The sequence below is a fragment of the Labrus mixtus genome, chromosome 14 (genome assembly GCF_963584025.1).
Source record: "Labrus mixtus chromosome 14, fLabMix1.1, whole genome shotgun sequence".
Classification (NCBI taxonomy): Eukaryota; Metazoa; Chordata; class Actinopteri; order Labriformes; family Labridae; genus Labrus; species Labrus mixtus.
The window spans coordinates 22598864-22622638 of NC_083625.1; the positions used below are offsets into that span (position 1 = coordinate 22598864).

At 47.5% G+C, this 23775-nt stretch overlaps 1 protein-coding gene and 1 long non-coding RNA gene across 3 annotated transcripts in view; both read right to left on the reverse strand.

The window, feature by feature from the left end:
- The window catches only part of LOC132988689 (uncharacterized), a 124940-nt gene that overhangs the window by 19307 nt on the left and 81858 nt on the right, over window positions 1-23775 (reverse strand). The window lies entirely within an intron of this gene.
- The window catches only part of fam222ba (family with sequence similarity 222 member Ba), a 41411-nt gene that overhangs the window by 10647 nt on the left and 6989 nt on the right, over window positions 1-23775 (reverse strand). For both annotated transcript variants that reach the window (XM_061056221.1, XM_061056222.1), the window contains one exon: window positions 2539-2666. In XM_061056221.1, coding sequence (XP_060912204.1) covers window positions 2539-2620 — 82 coding nt within the window. In that variant the 5' untranslated portion in view covers window positions 2621-2666. The remainder of the gene's footprint in view (window positions 1-2538; window positions 2667-23775) is intronic.

A 23775-nucleotide genomic window follows, 5' to 3' on the forward strand; every position in this document is an offset into this window, starting at 1 on the left:
GACGGAGAACTGTACGGAGGGCCCGTATCGGCCTCACAATAATGAACTGATGTATATAATGGGTCTGGCTTTTCAACAGACATGCAGAAGAAGATCTACTGGGACTGGGGAGTAGGCAGCAAACCCACCTGAGACTGAACACTTTTTTTTCCCTTTTCTTTTTCCTCACGGCACTTTGATAAAAATGATTCAGACCCAATGAAAAACAGCTCCACAGCTTTTGATGTAACATCGCGTGTGTTAATGATACTTTGAAGAGCAGATGAAAAGGAAGACGCATTACGAGAGAATGACGAGCAGGAAAAAAAATAGATTGAAATGACAGCACTAAGACCGGCCGCGCTGTGAGGAGCACGCTCAATCACCAAAATGGATTACAGCGTCAGGCGGAAAAACAAATTGAACTCCAGTTGTGCCTCCTGCTCTGCTGTGTCTCCGTTTGTCACATAAAGGACGAGCAGAGAGACGCAGCGGCGGATGGCTGCACCGTGTCACAAGTCTGCCTGAGTGAGGCAACAGACGTTGGCACTTAGCAGACTCCCTCACGCTCGCTGATCTCCCGGGGGTTGGCTGATTACTGTGATTCTGAAATTACAGTCTTGATGAGCTGGAGCATTTCACAACAAGGAGGGGGAAAAAGTGTTGCAGAAATGGGTCAAGTCGAGGCTGAGTTTTTACTCCAAGAGAAACAGGAAGAAGGGAAAAGAGGCCGAGACAAATAAAGATGATCAGTTATAATCAATGTCTGGAAATCGTTGAATCTTTAGCACTTCTTGTTTGAAGGGGATAAAGAAGCAGAGAGTCTGTGAGTGCACGTCTGACTGAGTGCAGGCATCACTAATCATTTCAAAAAGAGAGAGCACATTTGAATGTATCTCACAGGACATCATTTACACTTTATTTAACTGTCACATTTTGCATCACTATTTGATCACTTTGAAAAATAAATTCCCTGAAAGTCGAAGCCTAAGTTACCATGAACATTCTTCTGATCTGAGGATCAGAAAGAGGAAAACGTCACCTGCAGAACTGAAACCTGACCTTGACTTGGATCATTTTTAACTCAAACTGAAAAGGATTTTTAAGAGGATTCAGACGTTGAGGCATGACTGAAGGGGCTTTCCGTTAGGATGCTGCAGGCCCTGAGCCCTGCTGTTGAACCTCTTCATTGTCTATGTGCCGACACGAGAGCTTCACTGAGCTGAGCGTACAACAATGTTTTCAACTTGGGCGCAGCGCTCTGTGACGACACCTCGGCGGAACAATCAAGAGCCACCTCAGACAAATCACCAGACATTCTATTGGAGTGATCGGCTGCCTGTTTGTCCTCATTCTGGTGATTCTTGGTGAAACTCTCCCCAACAGGCCGTCAAATTGCTCGCCACTCATCGGTCATTATAGATCTGCAGCTCCTGGACGAGTCTAAACTCCCCTACAACCCACATCCTCCTCCTCCTCCAAAAGAAGAACGGCCAGGGCTGTCTCCTGAATAGTGAACAGAGATGTTGTGCATCCAAAAAAACAGCAACTCTTCAGACTATCGTTTGGGTCGCATTGCAGCTTGTGTGAATGATGGACGCGATTTGCAGGCGTGTGCGCTCCCCCCCTGCTCTGCACCCTTATAGCCTTCGACTGCATCCTTATCTGAAGGCCCCTCAATCTGCTGCTCATCGTGCTTTATTATACTGTGAGTTGTATCTCAAGTTATTCTGTCTGTATTTTTAACGAGTTCTAAGTACTCACTGTGTGGTTGTATGTTAGCTGTCGACAATCTCAGGACAGACATCACAGACCAGTGTGGTTTACATATTAGACCCTCGTCTCTATAGAAACGATCATCTCATGTACTTGTCTTACATTTACCGGCTCCTCTCTCCCTGATCAGATCCAGTTAGCCTCAGCTCTCGCTGCACTCTGCTGACTCCGACACTCCACTTGTGCTGCTGACCCTCACACAGAGCGCAGTCCAAGTTTGTCAGCAGTTGTGAAACTCAAACACATTGAATTAATTGAGCCAGCTCGGACAAGTCTGCCGTTAAACCTCGGCAGCAGATTGCATCTTTAATTTTCTCACGGTACGAGATCACCAGGCGCAATCTGACCGCGTGACTCGTCGTGAAGAATCTAACACGTGAACGTGGCGACAAAGTGTTGAAGTGCACGGACGCCTCTACACTCGTTTAGCCGACAGATCTTTGGGGAGGAAGGGAGGGGGCTAGTTCACTGTTCATCTGCAAATTAATGGCGCAGTTCATCCTAATTTCCCTTGAAGACAGATCTGTAGTCCTTGAGCACTAAAATATTCTGCGTGTGTGTGTGTGTGTGTGTGTGTGTGTCGGGTTTTAACACAGAGCTGCCAGAGAACCAGGCCAGGGTTGGCATGGGCATCTGACGAGGGGCGGGCAGCAGGATTGTAACAGCTTGGTTTGCTGTGTGGGATGGTGGTGGTGGTGGTTAAAAGTGTGTGTACGTGTGTGTGTGTGTGTGTGTGTGTGTGTGTGTGTGTGTGTGTGTGTGTGTCTGGAGATCCCTACTTACATTTCTGAAGTCCAGTGTTCATCTGCGTGTGGGGGAGAAGCTGGAGGGGGAGGTCACCTGGCCCTGGCAGACAGGCCAGCATTTCACACAGACACTAATGCAACATGGGACACACACTTCTCCTCACACTGCGGAGAGAGAGAGAGAGAGAGAGAGAGAGAGAGAGAGAGAGAGAGAGAGGAGGTCAGCAGTCAGACATAACTGCCAGGCAGCACATGGTGCGTGGTGATACAGAGGCTGGCTCCAGACTAATAGAACTCTGCGGCTGATCCCCCGAGGCACAGGGCTGAGGGAGACATAGTTACCTTTCAATTAGAAAGCGATTCACACCTGGAGCATCAGGTAAGGTGACATTTGATGCCAATAACAACTTCAATTAAACATCAAACAGCTGAAGTAAAACGGGCAGACTGGGCCTGAGGGACTGGCTGCTTTAAATCGACTCGGTCTCTCCTCGCCCTGCATGTTAGGCGGCTAGTTGGACCCTGCTACCTCTCCGCCTCCACCCGACCACGGCGGGGGGAAATTAATGACTCCTGTACACGGGAAAGGGAACATACTCGAGAGGCCGTGCGCTGACACAAGTTAGTGAGTCTGTGATCGATACTGCAGTGCTCTCCACCTCAGAGACGCCTTTATTTTAGGGACGTTAAACAATGGAGCCAGCTCAGGATGTGGTGAAAAGAAATGAATAAACAGCGCTACAGCTCCAATAAAAGCCTGCCACTCTGCAATAACCTGACGTAATAGAGAGGGAGAAAACGCTAGCCATGCTCCGCTTGGCTCACTGCTGTAGTCAAAACACCACAGATGCTTGCTTAATCAGCACTGAAGAACAGTCAGAGAGCAAATTAAGTCTACAGAGTCCGTGCCCTCCCCGCGTTTTGTGGCGTGGAATCAGAAGAGGGAGGCAAGTGTGCGCAGACAAACGGCGTCTATGAGAGAGGCAATTACCCACAAAACAACCTTGGCGTGCCTGTCTGCCGCAGGGTGGAGGCTTAAAAGTGTCTTCCCCCCTGCAGGGAGAAGAGACAAGTGGAGGAAAGAGTGACAAAGCGGGAGAGAAAGGTGGAAAGAGAGAGAGCGAGAGGCGGGAGGTGGGTTTAAGGTGGTGGCGGGGGGGCTGAACTTGCTTTAAAAAGCAGGAGCTCAAAAAGGTCAGGATGACAGCTCATTTAAATCCTCCCAGCAAGAGTAGAAAAAACAAGCCTTAATGAAGCTGCCAGTCCTACCTGAGAGCTGCACCTTGGGGTGCTGCAGGGGCAGGGGGGAGACAAGGGAGAGAAGGGTAAAGCAGGGTGGAGACAGGTGGGTGGCAGCGCTGCAGTCTTGAGACAGATCTGAGGGTTTTGGGGGGGGGGGGGGGGCGGGGTTTATGCGCTAGATGCTGCGTCACCCTTCCTGATACCCGGCCTCCCACTCCTCTCATCCCCCCCCCCCCCTCCCACCCCCCTCGCTTTTCTGATTTACAGCCCGGACCGCCATATGGCAGCAATCCCTGCCCTCGATTCAGCGTGTCACCATGCATTAACTTTAATTGGCCTGATATGTTATTCTTTTCCCTCGGCCTTGGAAGGATTTTAGGTACATGGCAGCTCCTTGATGTCAGCAGGCAGCATTTCCAGCTCCTTCTCATTTATTGGGGTGCCAAGATTTCACACAAAGATAACAGCAATCTCTTTGACAACAGGCAGGTTCGGGGTGGATGAAAACCAAATATCAAATATAACTCTGTCTTTGCTCGGCGTTTCAAAAGCAAAACAGTGGCAAGAGAGTGAAAGGAGGAGAGGGTGGGTGGGGGGGGGAACTCCAGCATAAACTGTCAGTTCAGTTGTTATAAAAGCACACACACATCAACGCACTACAGGCAAAAAAACAGCCAACAGGCCATCAGCCCACCCCCTTCCTGCCTCCCCCACAGCGCCCCTGAATGTCAGAAAGCTGTGCAGTGGGGAGTGCTGCAGCAAAGGTCAGCCTATGGTAATGCCCCAGCTGACACTCTGCTTTGCAGAGCCGAGGAGGAGGAGATGAAACCCAACAGACAGAAAGCCTGACGTCTACTGACTCGCCTATCAGCGCCGCTGCCACCTCAACTTCAAATGTACAACACACGCCAAACACTGGCTCCTATTTACAAAGGCAGCACCCCCCACCACCACCACCACCCCCCAACACGGAGGCTTTTTCAACACATGGACTATTTGTATCAGGATGACTACACCTGATAGAGTCGACTCAGACGGGGACGGAGCCCGCTGAAGTTGGAGGTACTGCTCCTCAGGCGGTAACCAGCACGTGACTGATTGGCTGCTGGATTCTGCAGAGTCCTGATTGACCTCTGACCACCATGCAGGGGGGTTCAGTCCAGTCTGGACCAGGGCTCGACTCTTGACACATGCAACCACTTGGCATGGGAAATCTGTGATGTGGGATAACATTGTTAGAAACTGAGGTGACAGAGTGACGCGCAAAAATGACGTCGCCTGTTCGGCATGTTTGTCGCAGTTTCTTTGATCAGAACTCTTTTTCTGATAGGAGAGTGGAGAGAGCGGGAAAATAGGTAGAGAGAGAGATGTGGGAATGACATGTGGGAATTAGAGCCACAGGTCAGACTTGAACCGGGACTACGGCATGTGTACACGGGGCGAGACCGCTAGGCCATCATCCCTCCACATATCGATCATCTTCAATCCAAACTCATTCCACATTGCAGTCTCCTGATTCAGTCTTTGGGATATTGTTCTGCTCTAAACTGAACGCTTAGCACCGCATTTATAAAACATGTTTTGATGACGAGTACGTCTCAGATGGCCACTCAGTCTCCGCCATGTCTGTCCCGACGGGAACACAGGTCACACACACACAGACAGGCTGACGGGAGCTGCAGCGGCCAAAACCCGGTACAGACTCTCAACATCGTTTATATCTGTTCATTGAGCTCAGGCGCTGTGAAAAACACTCCAATTGGACAGGAAAGCCTAAAAATCTTTTATATATCACACCCACATTTCAGCAAATTCCACGATACTCTGCATTTTACAGTTGATATAATTTTCATTCCCTGTTCTCATAGGGCCCCAGTGAATACTGAAACATTTACTGGTATTGGACCATCTCTGGTTTATTACGAATGTTCATATCAATGTGATGATGATGACTTATTTTCAGTCCTTATCAACTATTCAAGCGATAGGTGTCCAGCTCTTAGCCCCCTTTGTGACACAGACACAGCCCCTCCTGTCCGGGGTGGAAACAGAGCTGCGTCTGTGGAGTCCGCTGAGCCAGCTGGGCCGGCCTGTGGAGCCGGGATTGGCTTGGTGGAGTTTAGCCAGGCGTCTCACACTATCAGCCCCGTGCAGGCAGACACCACGGGGTTCTCAGAGTATTGTGGGGTGGGGGTGACTCGGCAAGTCTCCACCAGCTACTTATAGAAGCGTAATAAAAGTGTGTGAATAACTGCGCGGCTTTCATTATAGACAAATAAAAGGCGAGCGGACAAAAGCCGGGCTTGAGAGAGTGATGCGCACGGCTTGTGTCATGTGTCGAATAGCTCCCATAAAAGCTGACCTATATTTTCTTTCTGTTCCTCACTGGGACCTGGAGGAAGACAAATCCATGAGAAAGTTTCAAAATAAAGTGCATAGAAGAAAAGGAGGAACAGACTGATGTTGTTTAGAGAGATTCGACCAGCTGACTGAATCGATGTCAGATCTTTCCCTCGAAATTCTCCTTGTCCACTGCTAACAACATCTGTAATAGTGCTTTCAGACTTGCAGAAAACTCCTGAATAACTCCTGATATTTCCATGCTGAGCGTCATGTGTGAACACAAACAGCTGAATGTTTCTCCTCCAGCCTCCTCGTATTTATTCTGCAGAAAGTCAGAGTGAGCTGATGTGAGAACGCAGCAGGATATAATCAGGAGAATTCACCTGGAGCGAGTGGGAGGGGGTGGTGACGTTTATGGTGAGACCACACCCCCCCCCCCATCTGATAGGGATAGTCTTCCACTGTGAGGTGCATGTGTGAACAACCAGGTCAGGAGAGTTTTCAGAGCAGTCCTCCTGAAATGATCTCGATGTTTTCAGGAGTGCATGTGTGAAACCAGCTTCAGAAACTCAGGAAGTGCATCAGGTCGATTTTATAGGACGTCATATATTAAGACATCAAGCAGCAGGAGTTCAAACAGGAGAGGGCACCCAAAATAAACTCATTAGAAGGAGACGCATGCAACAATATTAGAGGAGGAAAACAAAGAGGAATAAAAACAGGTGAGAAAGTATGTTTGGCTGCTGGTTGAATATTACAAGCTTCTTCCTACCAATTAAAAGCAAAGGCAATTAGGAGAACCAAGTCACCATGTTGTACACTTCTTGTGCTAACGGCTGCAGGAGAGGAGGAGCGGAGGAAAAGGCAGGCTGCTGTTATTTTAATTGCATGTTTACCCCCAGGTTATGGGTCTGAAATAGAGCCAAGAAAAAAATGTTGCAGAAAGAAATTCAATGCAACTTCAGTGTGTTGATTCTCTCAGGGACAGAGAGAGTGAAATTACTTTTCTTTGCAAGCTGTGTCTCTGAATAGACGGTAAAGAAAGGAACAGGAGCAGGAAGAAGAGGAGGGCTTTTTACCCTTGAATGCAAAGGCAGAGTGTTCTGAGAAAAGAAAAGGGGGGGGAAAGCCTTCAGCACGTTGCGGAGAAATGACACATCAGTGTGGCCTTCATTAGCCCGTCAGACTTCACAAACAACAAAAGGTGGAGAAAGATTTGTCTTGCTTGCAGGGCCAGCGGCTTGTTAGGCTATGACAGGCGCACACAATGGATCCTGATGACTCCAGCACAACCCGGGGCGTTCAGGACGGGCCGTTTGCTCCTCCAGTCAGCGGAGACCCCTCGTCCACCCGGACTGTTATCTCACACCAGGAGAAAAAAACAGCGAAAGATTGGGAGACGGCCCTGATAATGAGCAGGGAGGAAAGAAAGGGGGGAGACAACCCGTCTAAACCCAACTCGCACACAAATTTGAGAGTGTGTAAAATAGTGGCTTCCTAGTTGTGAGACACTGGGTGTCAGGATGAAACTGTCAAACAAGTAAAGAGCTGCAGCAGTGTGGGAGAGAGGAAGACAGCTACTTCTGAGGTAGGGAGGGAGGGGCCTGTGAACCAACCGGGAAGCTGTATGAACGCTCCGTAAGTCACTGATGAAAAAGTGACAGATCCCCGAGGTGATGTGGTGGATACGGAGCGGAGAGAGACAGCATGCCCCCGGAATAATGCACAGTCCACAGCCAGATCGGCTCAATCTTTGCATACGTGTCAGATACGGGGAGCTGATTTCACAGTGAGAAGAACACAGGCACCCAGAGGAGCTGTGAACCACAGCCTGACCAGTATATATTATTGGTTTAGCGACGTTATCGGCAAACCAGCGGGCAAATCACAGACATATTGGAATCAACATTTATGTTTTCAGAAATGGACAAATATCGACAGCAGAAGAGAGCGCCCGCGGTGATTTAAAAATACCGGCGTTACATATTTGCACAATCTGAATCCATACTTCAAACAGGACTTTCAATAATGTTTCATGAGGCTGAAGAGGTAGTGTACGTGTTTCTTATCGCTCATCAGTGTTGTGTAGTAACAAAGGAAAAGGAACGACTGAACTTCATCATTCCAGAAAATCTCAGTGAAATATAAAGGTGACCTATTCTGCTGATCCCCATTTTAAAAATCACATTAAGTGTAACAATGCTGGATGTCCAAACTGAAGGTAAATGTATGTTGGAGTAATCCCAAGATGAGTCTGCAGAGGGCGCTACACAGCTCGTTCTGTAAATCACTTACTCCCACGTAAGCCACTCTTACATAGACTCTCTTCTCCCAGCTCTGGAGAGCAGCCCTCCCCATGGCAGCCCTGCAGCGTTCTGCTCCCCCAGGAAGGCTTCCAGAGAGCTGGCCAATCAGAAGAGAGTGGGCACGTGAGGAGGGAGGTCTGATACGAACAGTTTCAGGCAGAGGCTGAAATGAGGGTGTTTACTGACGCCAGTATCAGATAAATACGATCATGTAAAGCTGCTCTAAAGGTTTCACAGGCTGACGACATGAAAGGTGAAGACTAGGAGGATATGGGAGCTCTAAAGTTGTCTGGAAAATATACATAGAAATTGTCTATTTTTCATTCTAGCTCCAAAAAGCTCAATATTTGCTGCCATTTCTGAAATAAGTGATTTTTATTCCGTCTCAAATCGGTCAATGTGTTAAAAAAGACGTATCAGTCGAGCTCTTGTGTGGATCAGGAAGCTCAGGAAGGAAAACACACTTCAAAGTATGAGGCCTCTTCTTATCAGAGTGTTTTGTCTTTGCTCTTGGAGCCTGCAGCCGGCCAATTGGACGACATCCACGGCTGCTCTCGGAGGAGAAGAGGACGGTAATGGTGGTGAGATGAGAGGATGTGAAGACACGGGGTATTGGCTGTCCTGACCGAGCCGGGACATCTTTGCCAGAGCTATGCATTGGATTACCCTTCCACCACGTCAGCACTGCAGGGACAGCCAGCCAAGGTCCATTCTTCAACCTGGGGTCAGATTCACTAACAGCCACTTAAGCCCACTTGGCTTACTAAAGAGCTCTGCAAAAGTGGAAGGTAGAGCTAAGTGTGCTCAGTCATGTCAAGCCTGGCCAAGGTCAGGTGGGCAGACGGAAAGGGCTGGCATCGCCCCATGTGATGCGTCATGCATGCCAAAACCGCCGGGCCCCACGGCCACGCCGTTTGACAGACATGTTTACACCTGATAGAAAATGCAGCAAGGACAGCCTGCCAAAACAGAGGGGATCTAAAGTGAGGGGTGCCAGCATAGTTATTTATTTATCTGCTGCAAATCCATCCAGAGTGCAGCCAGAAGCTGGGCATGCCTCAATGAGAAATAAGCCGGCATGCTGCTCTCAGACATGACAGTCTTGAACCACTCGAGGGAGAAAAAGCAGATCTGATACGACACAGTGAAAGACAAAAGCAAAGATCTCATAAAGAGGCTTTACATTTGATTTGTTCACATTAAGACATCTTACCCGAGGTAAAGATAAAACATGTGAAATCAGTCAAATGAATCAGATGTTCATAGATCATTGTAGTGTTCACTGGTTGTTATAACAGCTGATTAGGTAGTTAGCTGACTTAAGCCAGACTACGATCTAAACTTAGATCGATGCAGCAGGACGGAGCATCGACCTTCAGACGGTAAGGGACATGGATCAGAAAGACGTGTTTGTTGGTTGCTGGTCTGACAGATGTGTAGATTGTGGCTGCTGTGCTGTTTGGATCTTGAAATGGATTACATGGTCAGAATCACAAGAATCAAAGCTCTAGTGATGAGTCAGGGGTTCCAAAACTTTTCAGCCCACAATTCCCAAAATAACTGTTTTGGCAACTGGGGACCCCCATTGTCCTTGGAGGTGGTTTAAACATTTCACTTTGCACATAGCCAGACACACCATTAGGCCAAACAGTGGCATAAGAACAACACAACAGCCCAGTCTCATGACCCTGCAGGGGGTCCCGACCCCCTATTTGGGACCACTGTCCTTAGTGACACTGACACAGCAGTTCTGTAAAAACATTGATAATGAGAAAACCCATGGACTCCACCCCCAGCCTAGAACAAAACTTTTGTGCAGGTCCTCCATTTTTATTCTCTCTACAGAGGAGTGATGTCTACGGGGAAAACTCAGGGGGGGCTCATTGCATTTAAAGAGACACATACACCAAAACGGAGCGTTCTGAGAGAGCTGGTTTATACAGGCTCACAAACCTCCTCTGGTGCTTGATTCATGTTATATTTTGACCAAAGCACATCACAGATGTTTCATTTTGACCACAGGGGACTGTTTGAAAAGGTGGAGAAGGGGGATAATATGTCCTCTCTAACTCTTGATGAACTGCGCCCACCTCTGCTGAAGGATCATTGCTGCACCAGTACGAGCCCAGAGTTTTGAAAGAAAGGAATGCAGGTGAGCATAAACACAATTAAAGAGAGTCTTTATCTCCTGGAGGAAACATCAGTCCTCTGGTTACCATCAGATCACACAGCTCAAGATTCAAAGCTCCAAAATATGAGCCCAGCACGACTCCTTTCATCTCGTCCGTGTGGTGTTATCTCCACACCGGGCCAGACTACCCTGCACCGGGTCACGTGCAGGATGCCAGACTGTGGAGGGTTTGGCACAGCACTGGGATGGCATGGTTAAAAAAACAGATATTCAGATACAAGAGAGCCCTATATCAACAATCTGTGTGTGTGTGTGTGTGTGCGCGTGGGTTTATGTCAGTGCAGTGATAGAAATCATCGGGTTCAGGCAGCTGGTTTTTCGACTCCCCTGCTTTGTGTATGCTCAGTTATAAATCTCATAGCTGTGAAACAGGCAGCAGTAAGAAACCCAAACAAACAGATACGGCTTCCCTCAAGTCGCCGTGTGTTTTTGTCAGGCCGATATCTGCACCCGGTGTTTTTATTTGTGTCATTGCATACAGGAGAATGCAGAGTTCAGACGGTTTTTATCTGAAGCCAAATTATCTGCAGAGGTCTCCTTCTCTAAATCAATCAACAAGTAAACAACCTGATTCTGAAAATTCTGAAAGAAACAGATTATCTCTTTGGCCCTTTTTCAGTCTGCAACAGTGGCGTATAAGCTCAGCTGTCATGCCGTCTTTGTACATTCAAATTGATTCCAATGAAGACGTAATATAAATGTCCCAGTCTGTGACTCACATTGTGTTTGGGTGTTGCAGAAGCACGAGAGGAGCTCCACATACACATGCTGTCAGACATGCACACACAAACATGCACTGCGCTCGCTGGCTCAGCTGATCCCGTCTCGCCTCTGTTACTACCTTGGAAGACGGTACAGACGGGGAAACATTTCTCCCCACATTACGCCTCAACAGTATTCATGTTGAACATAATCGTCAGGCCAGGATGGGCTGCGAGCCGAGCTGCAGCTTGCTTATTTCTAAGTACTCAGCCTGTCTTTCAGTCAGGATTCCTTTAGTGTTTGTGAGGTTTTTACCTGAAGCCAAATTATCCTCAGAGAGTCAAACCCACCTGGTCCTGAAAACTGCTCAAAGACAGGAAGAAGCAGTTTCAAAATAAAAGACTGTGTGTCTTTAAGACACTTCAGAAGGTTTAGGGGCTGCGAGGCGAGCTGCCTCGAACTTTGTTGTCTTTGTTGACTAAAACACTTTATCTGGTGAAATGATATAGATTAAAACTACACTGTCAGGACTTGATACCAGAGTGGACTATTGGACTGCTGGGGCAAAAGGAAAAACCCTGATAAAGAAAAGGATCTTACAGGTGAACCACGAGGCCAATATCTGACTTCAGAGAGGTGCTGAACAGAAACAATACATTTCATAGTTTGAACCTTACAATGAACAGCTAAATATAATTGACTTCTAAAATCTTGAGTCAGCAAATCGGACAAACCTCCCGCACAAAGATCCAGAATAAACGACACATTACTTTCTGTAAACCAAATTGACATGAAGTGAAATTCTGTGAAACACAATTGTTGCAGAGCTTACTCCGCCCTGTGAAAGATAAACACAACAAGGCAGCTTAGAGGGAACAGATGCAGTGAAACGTCCTTTCAGGTGTGTAACAGAGACGAGCCGAGTGCTGATCAGACGTTTTTAAAAAGCTGCCTCCTGAGCTCGATCTAACTGTGCGACTGTAAGTCAGCCAGACCGTCTGTCTGCTTAGAGGGAAATAACTCAATGTTCTGAGAGCTGGAGCGCGGCTGCATTGTTCCAGCTGGCGGAAAAAAGGGGAAATGAAGATGGAGTGGTTTGATTTCATTTGTTAGCAGGTGCATCCATTTTGTGTTCTTCCCCAACACCCACCTCTCGTCTCCCAGTCAGAGCGCTTATCAGAAATTGGACACCCCAGTGACAAATTGAGCCTGCGATTAAAGGGAGAAGCAGGAATGCTTTGTTAAGTGCTGCTGATTGGGATCCCAGGCTGCCCTCACACATCAGAGGTGTGTGTGTGTGTGTGGCACATGTATGTATGCTTGGTTCAGCGCCAGCAGCAGCGCTGACACCACCGACACCCCTACCTCCCACTCCCCCTCCCCCCCCCTCTCCAGGTGTTCCCACGGCTTACATTTCTGCTCCGAGTACTCAGCAAACAAAACCAAATCAATGCAGCTGTTCCCTCATCTCTCCATCTCTCACACACACACACACACACACACACACACACACACACAAACACACACACTGCACATGCATAGGGATACAAGCAAAACCTGCACACACACACTCGGCAGCGATTTTCTTCCGCAGGAATAATGACCTCCTCTAGTATTTCCTCTCCACCGTCTTCTTATTGACATGTGCGCTGTGTTTAACAGAGAGAAAAAAAGTTAAGACTCTGCGCGTCTGTCCCACCCAGACCCATATTATTGACCCGGCTTTAACCAGCCTTGGCCTGTTTGCAACGCGGCCAGGCTGATTTAAGAGGAGGGGGGGTCAGAGCGGCTCTGCGAGGCCGAACTGCGCGGCCGCTGACTCTCACAAATCATCCTAAAAGGGCTTAACGCACAAAAACAGCTTCCAGTGTTACACAGGCCCGCTGTGAGAGATTTATCCACCGTGCCATTATGCTAACTGGCCTCTCTCCCGTAAGAGCTGCATGTATTCCAATAGCACACACACACACACACACAAACACACACACACATAAAACAAACCCTATTTAGTCTTATGCTTGGTCCAAATCTGCAGGAGTCACACAAACAATGCAACATTTTAGTGGTGTGCATTAAAATCATAATCTTGTTTACCATTAGTCTTCTTATTTGCTCACATGCTGTTGGTTTAATCACCTTAAACTCTTACTGTGACTCGTGTGTGTGTGTGTGTGTGTGTGTGTGTGTGTGTGTTGTCTACATGAGTAAAAACACCAGCGTCGTTAGAGGAGTTTAGATGCTGTAATTATCGGTGTGTACTTAATGAACACGTTCCTCCAAAACACCATCAGAGAGACGGGATGTCATCTTAAATAACACTTTCATTTGTTTTCCTTTACAAAGCTCATGAGTCTTATTTATTCTTTTTTTTACGAGCCGTAAGAAACGCTCTCGTAAGAAGGCAGCAGTCTGCCGATTTAGGCTCTGAACAAAGGCTGTGTGTCAGCGGTAATCTGGCTGAATGATACGTTTAATGACACGAGGGTTACTGAGGTTACTCTGACCAATATCAGAAATGTTACTCACAGTACCAGCGACTACAGCCCTGTTCAGACCGCCGCTTCAAGGCGTGACATGTACGCCCCTGTGACGTTTCGCCTTCAAGCTGAATGTTGTGGAGGCGTAATGAGGGGACGAAGTGATCCCCCCTCTGTACCGCCTTCAGAGGTCGTGAGAGAGGCGTTGCAGAGGAGAGACGGGATCAGCTGAGCCAGTTGTGGATTGAGTTTATGTGTGTGTGTGTGTGCATGTCTGACTGTGTGTGTATGTGGAGCTCCCGCTGTGCCGTGCTTCTGCATCGTCGCAATGTGAACTCAAAGACTGGGACACCAACATGACGCCGTCGCAGACTCATCATCAGAACGTTCTCATTATAGCGTCGTGTGGAGGTCTCTGCTGCTTGTCCGTCATGTCTGTACATGATCACGTATGTAGATCTCCTTTTAATGTGTCGTCATTGTGTCCTACTCTCTCCTTCTGTAGATCTTTGATTCTGCTGCCTCTGGTGTTTGCACGGAGCTGGTGAAAATATTCTGCTGCATTGAAGTGCAGACGCACGAGTCAAAAACAAATGCCTGCTCGCTGATTTCAGAGCCTGCTGTGTACATGTTCGATAAAAGCTGATCCTGTGTCTGTGGTCGGTTGGTAAGGTCAGCCGCCTCCATGGCAGCTCTGACATTCAGTCTGGCCTCCAGCGAGACCAAACGAGCCCCCCACCCACCCACCACACCACACCACACCCCACCCCTGCATCCGAGTAATAAAAGAGAACTTTCTGCAGCGGACAGGGCTGTGTGAGACGGGCGACACACTGGAGGTGTTTGTGGTCTCGCCTTCATCTCCCGTGTGTATGTGCGAGCCTCTCTGCCCCCCAGTTTCTCTCCCCAGCTGACGGCAGCTCAGAGCACCGAGCAGCCAGCTGGTGGACTCTGCGGAGAGCCGGGCAAACACGGGCTCAGCACGGCAAACATCTCACCTCTGTGTCTGCATGGGAACATCTGTCCCTCCCCGGCTCACAGGGCCCTCAGTCTGTCTGCCTGTCTCACTCTGAGCCTACACATACTGTCAGTGTGTACTGGTGTTGTCATGGCACCGGGGTCTTTACTCCTACACAGGTACTGGTTTAATCTGCAAAAACAATCCCTAAAATACCAAAGCAAACGAGCCAAATGTCACGCAGCAATCACAGCATTTCTATGGTTTACAAATGACTCATTTAGCAGCTCTGCTTCCATCTTTGGCCCCGTTATTCATTCAGTTCTAATGAGTTCGGATGTCAAAACAGAGCAAATCTACAAGCAATAGTTCATGTTGGATGAGATCTCAGAGAGGCTGGGTTTGAAAGTATTAACTTATGCAGCATAAAAAAACACTGTCATGCTCTAAAAGCTAGTATCAAATATCTGCTTTGTACTTCTTCAGAATCTCAGCTTTAAATCAGAAGCAGACGGTTTCATTTAGAGACATACGTCCATGTTCAGAAACCCTGCGGGAGTGGGCCGTCGTCCTTTAAGCATCGTCTTTTTATAGACAAACACTTCAATGAGATCTCGTCTAAGTTGACTCTCATGGCGGCCACATTAGCTGATGACAGACGCTCACAACGACTGGAAAACCTGCAAAAACAAACGGCTCATTTAGGTGCTTGGACCGTCTCTGAGGCGCTGCAGAGCGATGTTTTGATTGACATCTTTCTTGTTTTGATTGACGGCGTCACAGACAATCAGCGTTAATCGGGATCGGAGGAGCAGAAGTCATTCAATTGGAATAGGAGGAATATTCAATTCAACTCGTCAGTAGCGGCATCCAGGGCCGGCCCGTGGCATAGGCAGTATAGGCAAAAACTGCTAGGGGCGGCGGCCATCCATAGGAGGCGCAGCTGGAAGGTTATTCAAGAGAATAACCAGTTTACTGTATATCTAAGAGCGTGCATGCATTTAATACATGAAGTCCTCACTGATTAGATATCTGTTATTGATGTAGGTCAGGTTGTAAGGATTAGGATGTAGTTTTGGCTAAGCTTACAAACGATGCTGAGGTTTCTGAACTGCTCTGATGAGAGAAAAACGACCATGTTATTAAATTCAGGGATTGAATGTCGAAGTGGCTGCAATACAAGGGACACCAGCTGAAATCTTGCCAAGGGCACCAAGTTGGTTAGGGCGATATCCCTTTACGCCCCTGAGACATTTCAACTTCATTATGAACGCCATGGAGCAGTAATGAGGGGCCGAAGTGAACTCCCTTTGTACCGTCTTCAGAGGTAGTAACAGAGGAGAGACGGGATCAGCTGAGCAGTGCTGTGTGTGTGTGTGTGCATGTCTGACTGTGTGTGTGTGTATGTCTGACTGTGTGTGTGTATGTGGAGCTCCTGCTGTGCCGTGCTCTCTCGTCTGCAATGTGAATACAGAGAGTAGGAGACCAACACTACAGCGTTGCAGAGTCAAAATGAACATTCATCGTATGACTACTAGTTGTCCGGCAGACGTCAAAGACCACCAGGGGATGATGCTCGAGCTGTAAGAATCTAAGAAGCTGCCGTGTGGGGCGCAGGTGGCACAGTGGTTAGGAGGACTGTCTTTCAAGCGGGCGGCCTGAGTTTGAATCAGACCTGTGGCTCCTTTCCCACATGATGTTCCCTGACTCTTTCCACTGTCCTGTCTCCTCCAATAAAGGCACAAAAAGAAATCTTAAAAATGAAAAAGCTGTCGTGTGACTTTTCTTGCGAAGAGCTTAACTAAGCCCCATTCGACATCTCAATATCAGGAAAAGGTTTACAGAAACGCTAATAAAGAACAACATTTATTCAAAATATGGACTGCGAGTTGTTTCTAATACTTTTCAGATGCTAACTATTAGAAACATGAGACCATAATTTCAATAGCTAGAGGGCTGCTGTGGATTTGTGTATCCGGCAGCATAAAAGGATTTTTGTCTGAAAATAACTTGTTTTAAAGTTTTGTTTTTGTGCATTAAAACATTTCAAACCCATGATTTCACCGTGGTTTATGTCTTTATGGACTTCTGGGATCTCCGCAGTAATAAAATACATTTTTAACAACACTTTTATCCCCTCATAAAAACAGCATGTCTCGGGGCGCTGGTGGCGCAGTGGTTAGTGCGCGCGCCCCATGTATGGAGGCTGTGGTCTCAAGCGGGCGGCCCAGGTTCACATCCCACCTGTGGCTTCCTTCCCGTATGTCGTTCCCTACTCTCTCTCCCTGATTTCCAACTCTATCCACTGTCCTATCTCTCCATTAAAGGCACAAAAAGCCCAAAAATAAATCTTTTAAAAAAAGAAAAAAAAAAACATGTCTCAAAAAACCTCCCTCTCTTCCTGTCAGTAGCAGTGAGACAGAGTTATACGAGTGATAAAGTTTGCCTGTGTGATAAAAACTCTCTCCGATCGCTCGCTCTCTCCTCTCTCTTTCTCCTCTCTCTCTCTCTCATCTCTCTCTCTTGCATCATGCCGGCTCACTCAGATCTCCTGCGGCCGTCCGATGATTCAAGACTGATGAGGCATGCTCAAAGGTCTATGCCATTGAGCACAGCGTTAATGCACCCAGCAGCAAATTTTTTGCCATCGACCCCGGTTCCCTGCAATAAGGACAGAGCCATCAATCAGGCCGAGATAGCCGACACCAGACACGGGCTGATGAAGTGGGGGACTTTGGAGCTAATGACAAATGGATCTCTCAGATATGGTCACAGTATTCTATGACAGTCTGCCGAGAATGCCTGACCTTTCGCGAAATCCTGAGCCAACAGGGTGGAATACAAAAAGAAGAAGAATATGCAAACTGCTGCTGTGAATGGTGGTTATTGTGTGCAAGCTCCTGGGCCCAGCTGAGGGTCTCAGGGCTGCTCCTGACCTGCCCGGCCCTCCTCTGGTCCCACACCAAAGCTCTGGGTGTGACCTTCAGGAGGCCTGCTAGTCTCGCTAATTGGGGTCTCTACAGAGCAGAGCAATACAACCCCCCCCCCCCCACACACACACACACACACACACACACACACAGGCTCACATGCAGAGTCAGAAGATCAGGGGATCGATCCCCAGCTCCTGCAGCCACATGTCCGCTGTGTCCTTGGGCAAGACACTTAACCCCGAGTTGCTCCTGATGCTTTGGCGGCAGCAGCAGCGTATGAGTGTGTATGAATGGATGAGTTAATACTGATGGACCCTTTCCACAGCAGCCTCTACCATCAGGGTGTGAACGGGGTGAGAATGGGTTGCTGTGACATGCGGTGTAAAATGCTTAAAGGGATACTTCACCCGTTGAAACATGAATCTGTATTGACATTGGGTCATATATGTAGTAGAAATGTGCAGCAGCCGAGCCTGTAAGAGGTCATGGAGGTTTTATTGTATTTTGGTCAGAACGTTTGCTTTCTGTCAATATGTTATAAATACAACAACAAATCTTCAAATAGTTGTTGGTCATTTGTTGGGAAGGTTCTCAGATATCCAGGTCGAGGTAACTCTTGATCTGTAAATCGGGGTAAAGACTACGAGATAATCGGGACCTGATTCCCCCTTGCGACCAAATTCAGAAGAAGGCCAGTGGATTGACAATAGCCAATCAGGAAGCAAGCTGACTGAAGCAGGAAGCGCAACAAGCATAACCACGGTGACGACTGCAAACTCAAAGCATAAAGTTAGATGGACGTCCGAGACAGAGGAGCAACTTGTTGATCTGTGGAAACAACACGAGTGTTTCTATAACCTGACCTGTAAAATGAACCACAATCCAACGGAGAAGGAAACGAGTTGGACCGGTGTACCAGGTAGCTAACAGCTAGCCACATTTAGCTCGACCATCGTGTTTGTTTACTCTTTGACGGGCAAAATTAAAAGTTCCGAGCGAGGAGACTCGGGTTGTTGGTGAATTAATCGGTCAGTGTTTTGGCTGAGTCGGTCGCCTCGTTGCTCTCCGCACACGGTAAGAAACTGAACTGTTAAATCTGTCATGAGTTGTCGTCATGTGTGGACGCTCTCACAGCTTCAAATTTAAGATTTTTTAATCCTTTAGCTTGCACCATCCAGGCTTAAGTTAAAGCAACTGGACTGAACTCTCACTTGGTCCAGTTACTCCTCGACTCAAGCTTTGAGTTATTTTTACTGTTTACCCACAACTCATTTAATCGACTGCTCATTCCCTCCACGGTTACAACATGTGCAAAACGAGAGGCTTTGTTTTCTCGTTATGAAGATTCATACATACAGACACTCCGGGAACAAAGAAGGACCCTCGGATAAAAACAGTGCTAAGATCAAAGCAAACAAAGAAGATGGACGTTAGCTTCCAGACTACAGAAATAGTGTTAAGTTTAATATACAAAACAGGAAGTAGATGATGCGTTTATTTAAAGGGCCGGTGGATCAGGAGAACAGGAGATCCAGAGCAGACTCCAACACACCATCCTATCAGGGTGATCAGCACTCAGGTTTAAAGGGAAGAGTACAGGAAGTCTTCCTGTAAAAACAAAGATACGGACAGCTTTCACGGAGGGAAGAGTTCTCAAGTGGTTTCTGAGAACGCATTTAAGGGCAGCAGACACTTTTCAGGAGGAATGAGAGCGTACAGTGAACCTGGTAACCATCGGAGAGTGAGTGAGGATGGCCACGAATAGAAAGGTCTGCATTTAATTTGCTAATCCATCATTCCAATTGTGCTGGGTAACAAAGGGAGAGGAGAGTGGTGGGGCATTCAGAGGCAATGGAGCATGCTGAGGGGTGCGTGTGTGGTTCTCCATGGAGCCAGAGAGGCCGTGGCCCTTGGCCCTGAAAGGCCGGCCAGCGCTGGGGAGAATGGGATCTGATGAGCTCAACGCAGGCAAGACTAATCCCTTCACGTCCAAAGAATTGTTTAACTGTGTTTGACTGATTAACCCAAACCCTCGATTCCACTTACAATCTATTTGTTCAATCAGCTCCCCTGCTCTCATCGTGCTGCGGCGTGTGGGCGGCCATGAAGAGGGAGGAAAAGACAGAAAGAAAGAACAAGAGAGGGAAGGAGGCTGCAGAACGATCCTTTTGGAGGACGCGCAGAAAAGTCAAAAGGACAGCTTTTTTTTTTTGTTCTACTTGCAGTTCTCCAAATGCACGTAGCACATGCATCCACAAAAAGGCTTTCGCTAACATTCAAAGGTCAGACGACTCTTGCCTTGAGAGGTTTCAAATGAGAGTCAGTGGTGGTGCGGCGTTCTGGTTTCCTGGGAAAAGGAAATTTAAAAGCACTCTCCCCTGCGTGGAAAAGAGGTTGCCAGGAAGATTAACCCAGCTTCCTTTTATAGCCTCTGACAAGAGGTTAAATCACACATTACACCGCCTGAAATGTCTCCTCGTAATTAGATCAGGAATATTACTCTCTCTTCTTCCCCCCGCAGACTGCAGCTGATCAAGGCCTAATGATGGTGTCAGAGCCATCGGCGGGGCTGGCTGGGTGAAATCTCCCCATCGGGACGGCAATCTGTCAGGGCCTGGAGCTCTGCTAAACAGCACAGGACACGAGCACAATGGTGCTTGACACGAAGTGGACTAAATGAACCGTATCTTTTACCAACAAGATCTCCATCAGAAGAAGCATCAGTAATGATTCTACAACTCTGTTTTGAGTCCAGGCCGAGTGTTTATATGTACACACTCAGCTGAGATGTATACACCAACAGAGAGAGAGAGAGAGAGAGATGTGTGTGTGTTTCATCCCGATGACAGTGAATCCACTCGAGTGATCTGCAGTCTCTCTATGCCGGAGCAGATCTAAGCAGCACCTGGTCCCTTGATGGGACGAGGGGGCTACTGGCTATTAATTACAGAAAGCCGACACGCAGCGCAGGCAAACCCTCGCAATGAGACCCTGGGACGTCAGATATACACAGCAAGACGAATGCTCCTCTGTCACACGGCAACATGACCTGCCTCAGGACTCTTTACACACGAGTACTTTCAAGTATGCCTTTCAAATGGTGGCCCACCCTTCTCCCTCTCTATCTCAATCACATTCTGCGGATGTTACACCACTTCGGGGGATACTTTCTGACTAATGCAAAATGCTTGTGCAGTAGCACGATAAAAGTTGACATTTTCCTTTTCTAATTCAGGGGCTTCCTTTGTAAACAGCCTCGCCTTTTCACGCGCGTGTGCTCGTGCACGCTCGCACAGTCTGCAGACACGTCGCACGTAATGGTCAATCTCTGTTATTTGCTCTGAAACGCGACGCTCGCAAACAAAAGGGGGAAATGTGCAGGAGATATGCCAATCATTCGTCGTTGAAAGATGTCTGACAAAAAGAGGCCTTGGAAAAGGTGACAGCTTTTCTTTTCCATGTCAGTCCCGGGCACAAGCAGTTCCTGAGAAAGGGGCCCCGAGACAACAGGCTCCTGCAAGAGGTCTGACCCCGGTCTTAACCCCATACAGGTGGCACGGCGCTGACACAGGAAGCGGGGAGAAAAAAAGGGTTGTTCTCCTCCAAAGACCTGCACTCAGAGATCCTTTAGACGCACACAAAGAAAAGCTCAATGCCAGTAAAGCGTATTCTCGGGCGCTGAAAATGAATCCTCTCCAACACATTAAAGGTAAAGACTCGTTCTCAGCATGGACTAAAAGCTTCTGGTAAAGGCGGGTTTGAGAGTCACACTGTTTGGTAAAACAACACATTTCATGATGCTGCGGAGGCTGTGCATTTTAAAGTGCTGACAGTAATCCAACAATGGTGGCACATTGGTTAAAAAGACAATTTGAACTTCTAAAAGTGGAAGAAAAAGAGGACGTGAAGCTGTAAAGAATAATCGATCAAAGAGTTATGAGATCAAAGAAAATAAAGTGATTAGGATTTGATAAGAGGGTTATTTATGCTGTCATTTTTCAACCTATTGCATGACTCTTTTTAGACTAAAAGAACAATCAATGAATAGTGAAGATAACCAGCAGATTATTGAACAAAGCCAACATTATTTATTTGGAGCCCTTCTTCTACGGTGTGGAGAGAAGTTATGATACCGACACCAGGATGGGATCTGCCGCCGTTAACCCGCCTTCAATGTGTTCTGGTGTCCATGCACTGATCCAAACCAGAGTCTGTCAGGCGCCAAAACAACATCAGACTTGCTTTGTCATCTTCAGAGCTTAGCTTAGCTTAGCTTAGCAAGCTAGCAACGTCTGAAAACCAAACTGGAGCTAGTAGAGAGCATGAAGTGATGTTACCATCAGTGGTTTCCCTCTGAAGGTAGTATATGTTCTCTAACTGTAAAGCTCCAGGATGGATCTTACATTTTTAGTCAACTACCGCTACAGAAAATATTTGGCTCTCCAAGTGCCGCCATTAAGGCCAACATTAGAATACAGTAACGTAGGGGTACTTAACTAAATACAGTTTACACAGATATGCATATTATTTATTATTGACTGAACACCACACACTGCGGCCTCAGCTCATTCTCTGTTCTACTCCAAAAGAATCCAAACAGGATGTGACTGGAGTCATATTTTCTTACTGTTTTGCGTTGTGTGTTTCTAGCGGGTGCTGAAGCGTCACTGGCAGCGCTAACGTCGCCTCTTGAACTTGTGCTGCGTTCACTGTCGTTGACTTCACTTTGTGCCGTAGTGCTCAACGCATCGAGCCACAAATGCGAAACATTTTAACCGTCATTTTCCTCCGCTTTCCATCACAACTATGCTTGTCAACCATTTGATTTGTACATCTTTATTTTTAAAAAATCTGAGACTCCCAGAGTACCACCAGTGGTACTCGCACCACAGTTTGAGAATGATTTGATGGTTTGAGTGGTGTTTCAGACAGAAAATCTCACCCTGCTCTATTTCAAATGTCAAACGAGCAACTCCCAGAGAAGCTTTACTAAGACGAGAACGAACAGAGGCTGTTCCAACAGCGGGCTGTAAACCGCCTCGCCTGGCACCTACCAGCGGTTACAGACATTTGAAATAACTCCATAGCTAAAGTTGATCTTCTGACTGATGGTCTTGTTTCATTTGTAAAGAGTCATCAGAGTTTCATAACCAGCTACGACTTCCCTACAGGAGCTTGAAATAAGTTCACGCTCACACTTTTAAGCAGGAGGAGAGAGTACTGGATATCAGCAAATAATCGAGTCCAGGTATCAGAAAAGAAACCAGGAAGGGATAAAAGGTTTGTGGACCGTCTGGTATTATGTGAGCTTTATGATATAAACCCTGTGAGGATGAAGCAGAATAAAGTCCAGTGCTGTCCTCCAGTTCAGGAGGATAACGTGACTCTTGACCTGATTGCAGCTCGGTCGAGTCCAACCACAGAGCCGAACTCTGAACTGTGATTACAGCCAACATCCCCCCCCCCCCCCCCCCTCCCCCCCCCGCAGAGCGACAACTGCATCTCTGCACATTCCTGGAAACGCAGCCAGCTGAAGACAGCAAATACGCCAGAGAGGAGCACACATAAACAACGTTAGCTAGTTTGAGAGCTGCGCCGATGTTTACTGTCTCACTAAGTGCATTTCATCCCTGCTGCTTTCACAGCAGCGGCGGTATTTTCAGCATGCAGTACAGAGGGGCTGCTGATGCCACAGGTCTGTGTACAGAGGGCTCAGTCACAGGCTGCAGAGACTGTTTGGACAATGTAGGTGTCAGACACACTGCCTGTCTGGAATAACGATTCAGTTCAGCTGCTACAAACACCCTCTGGTCCCCTCCTTTCATAGCGGAGGTTCAATCAAACCTAACTTGACTGTTTCTGGAGTGTAGCTGTTGTAAAGCGGGGAGGAATTTCTGCCTTGTTTGACTTGGTACATGGCTATCAGGGAGAAAAGGTCTGCATTCGCTTCAAACAGGCACTGAATGACATGCCAGAGATTAGCCTCTGAAGGTCACAGTCTTAGCCTATCCTTTCAGCCGCTTTTCACAACACAACCCCGGGCCCTTTTGAACAACAGGAAGAATGTCATCTGGTTACTTTTCAAGGCACGGAGATACCATTCACTGTGGCCAACAATGGCT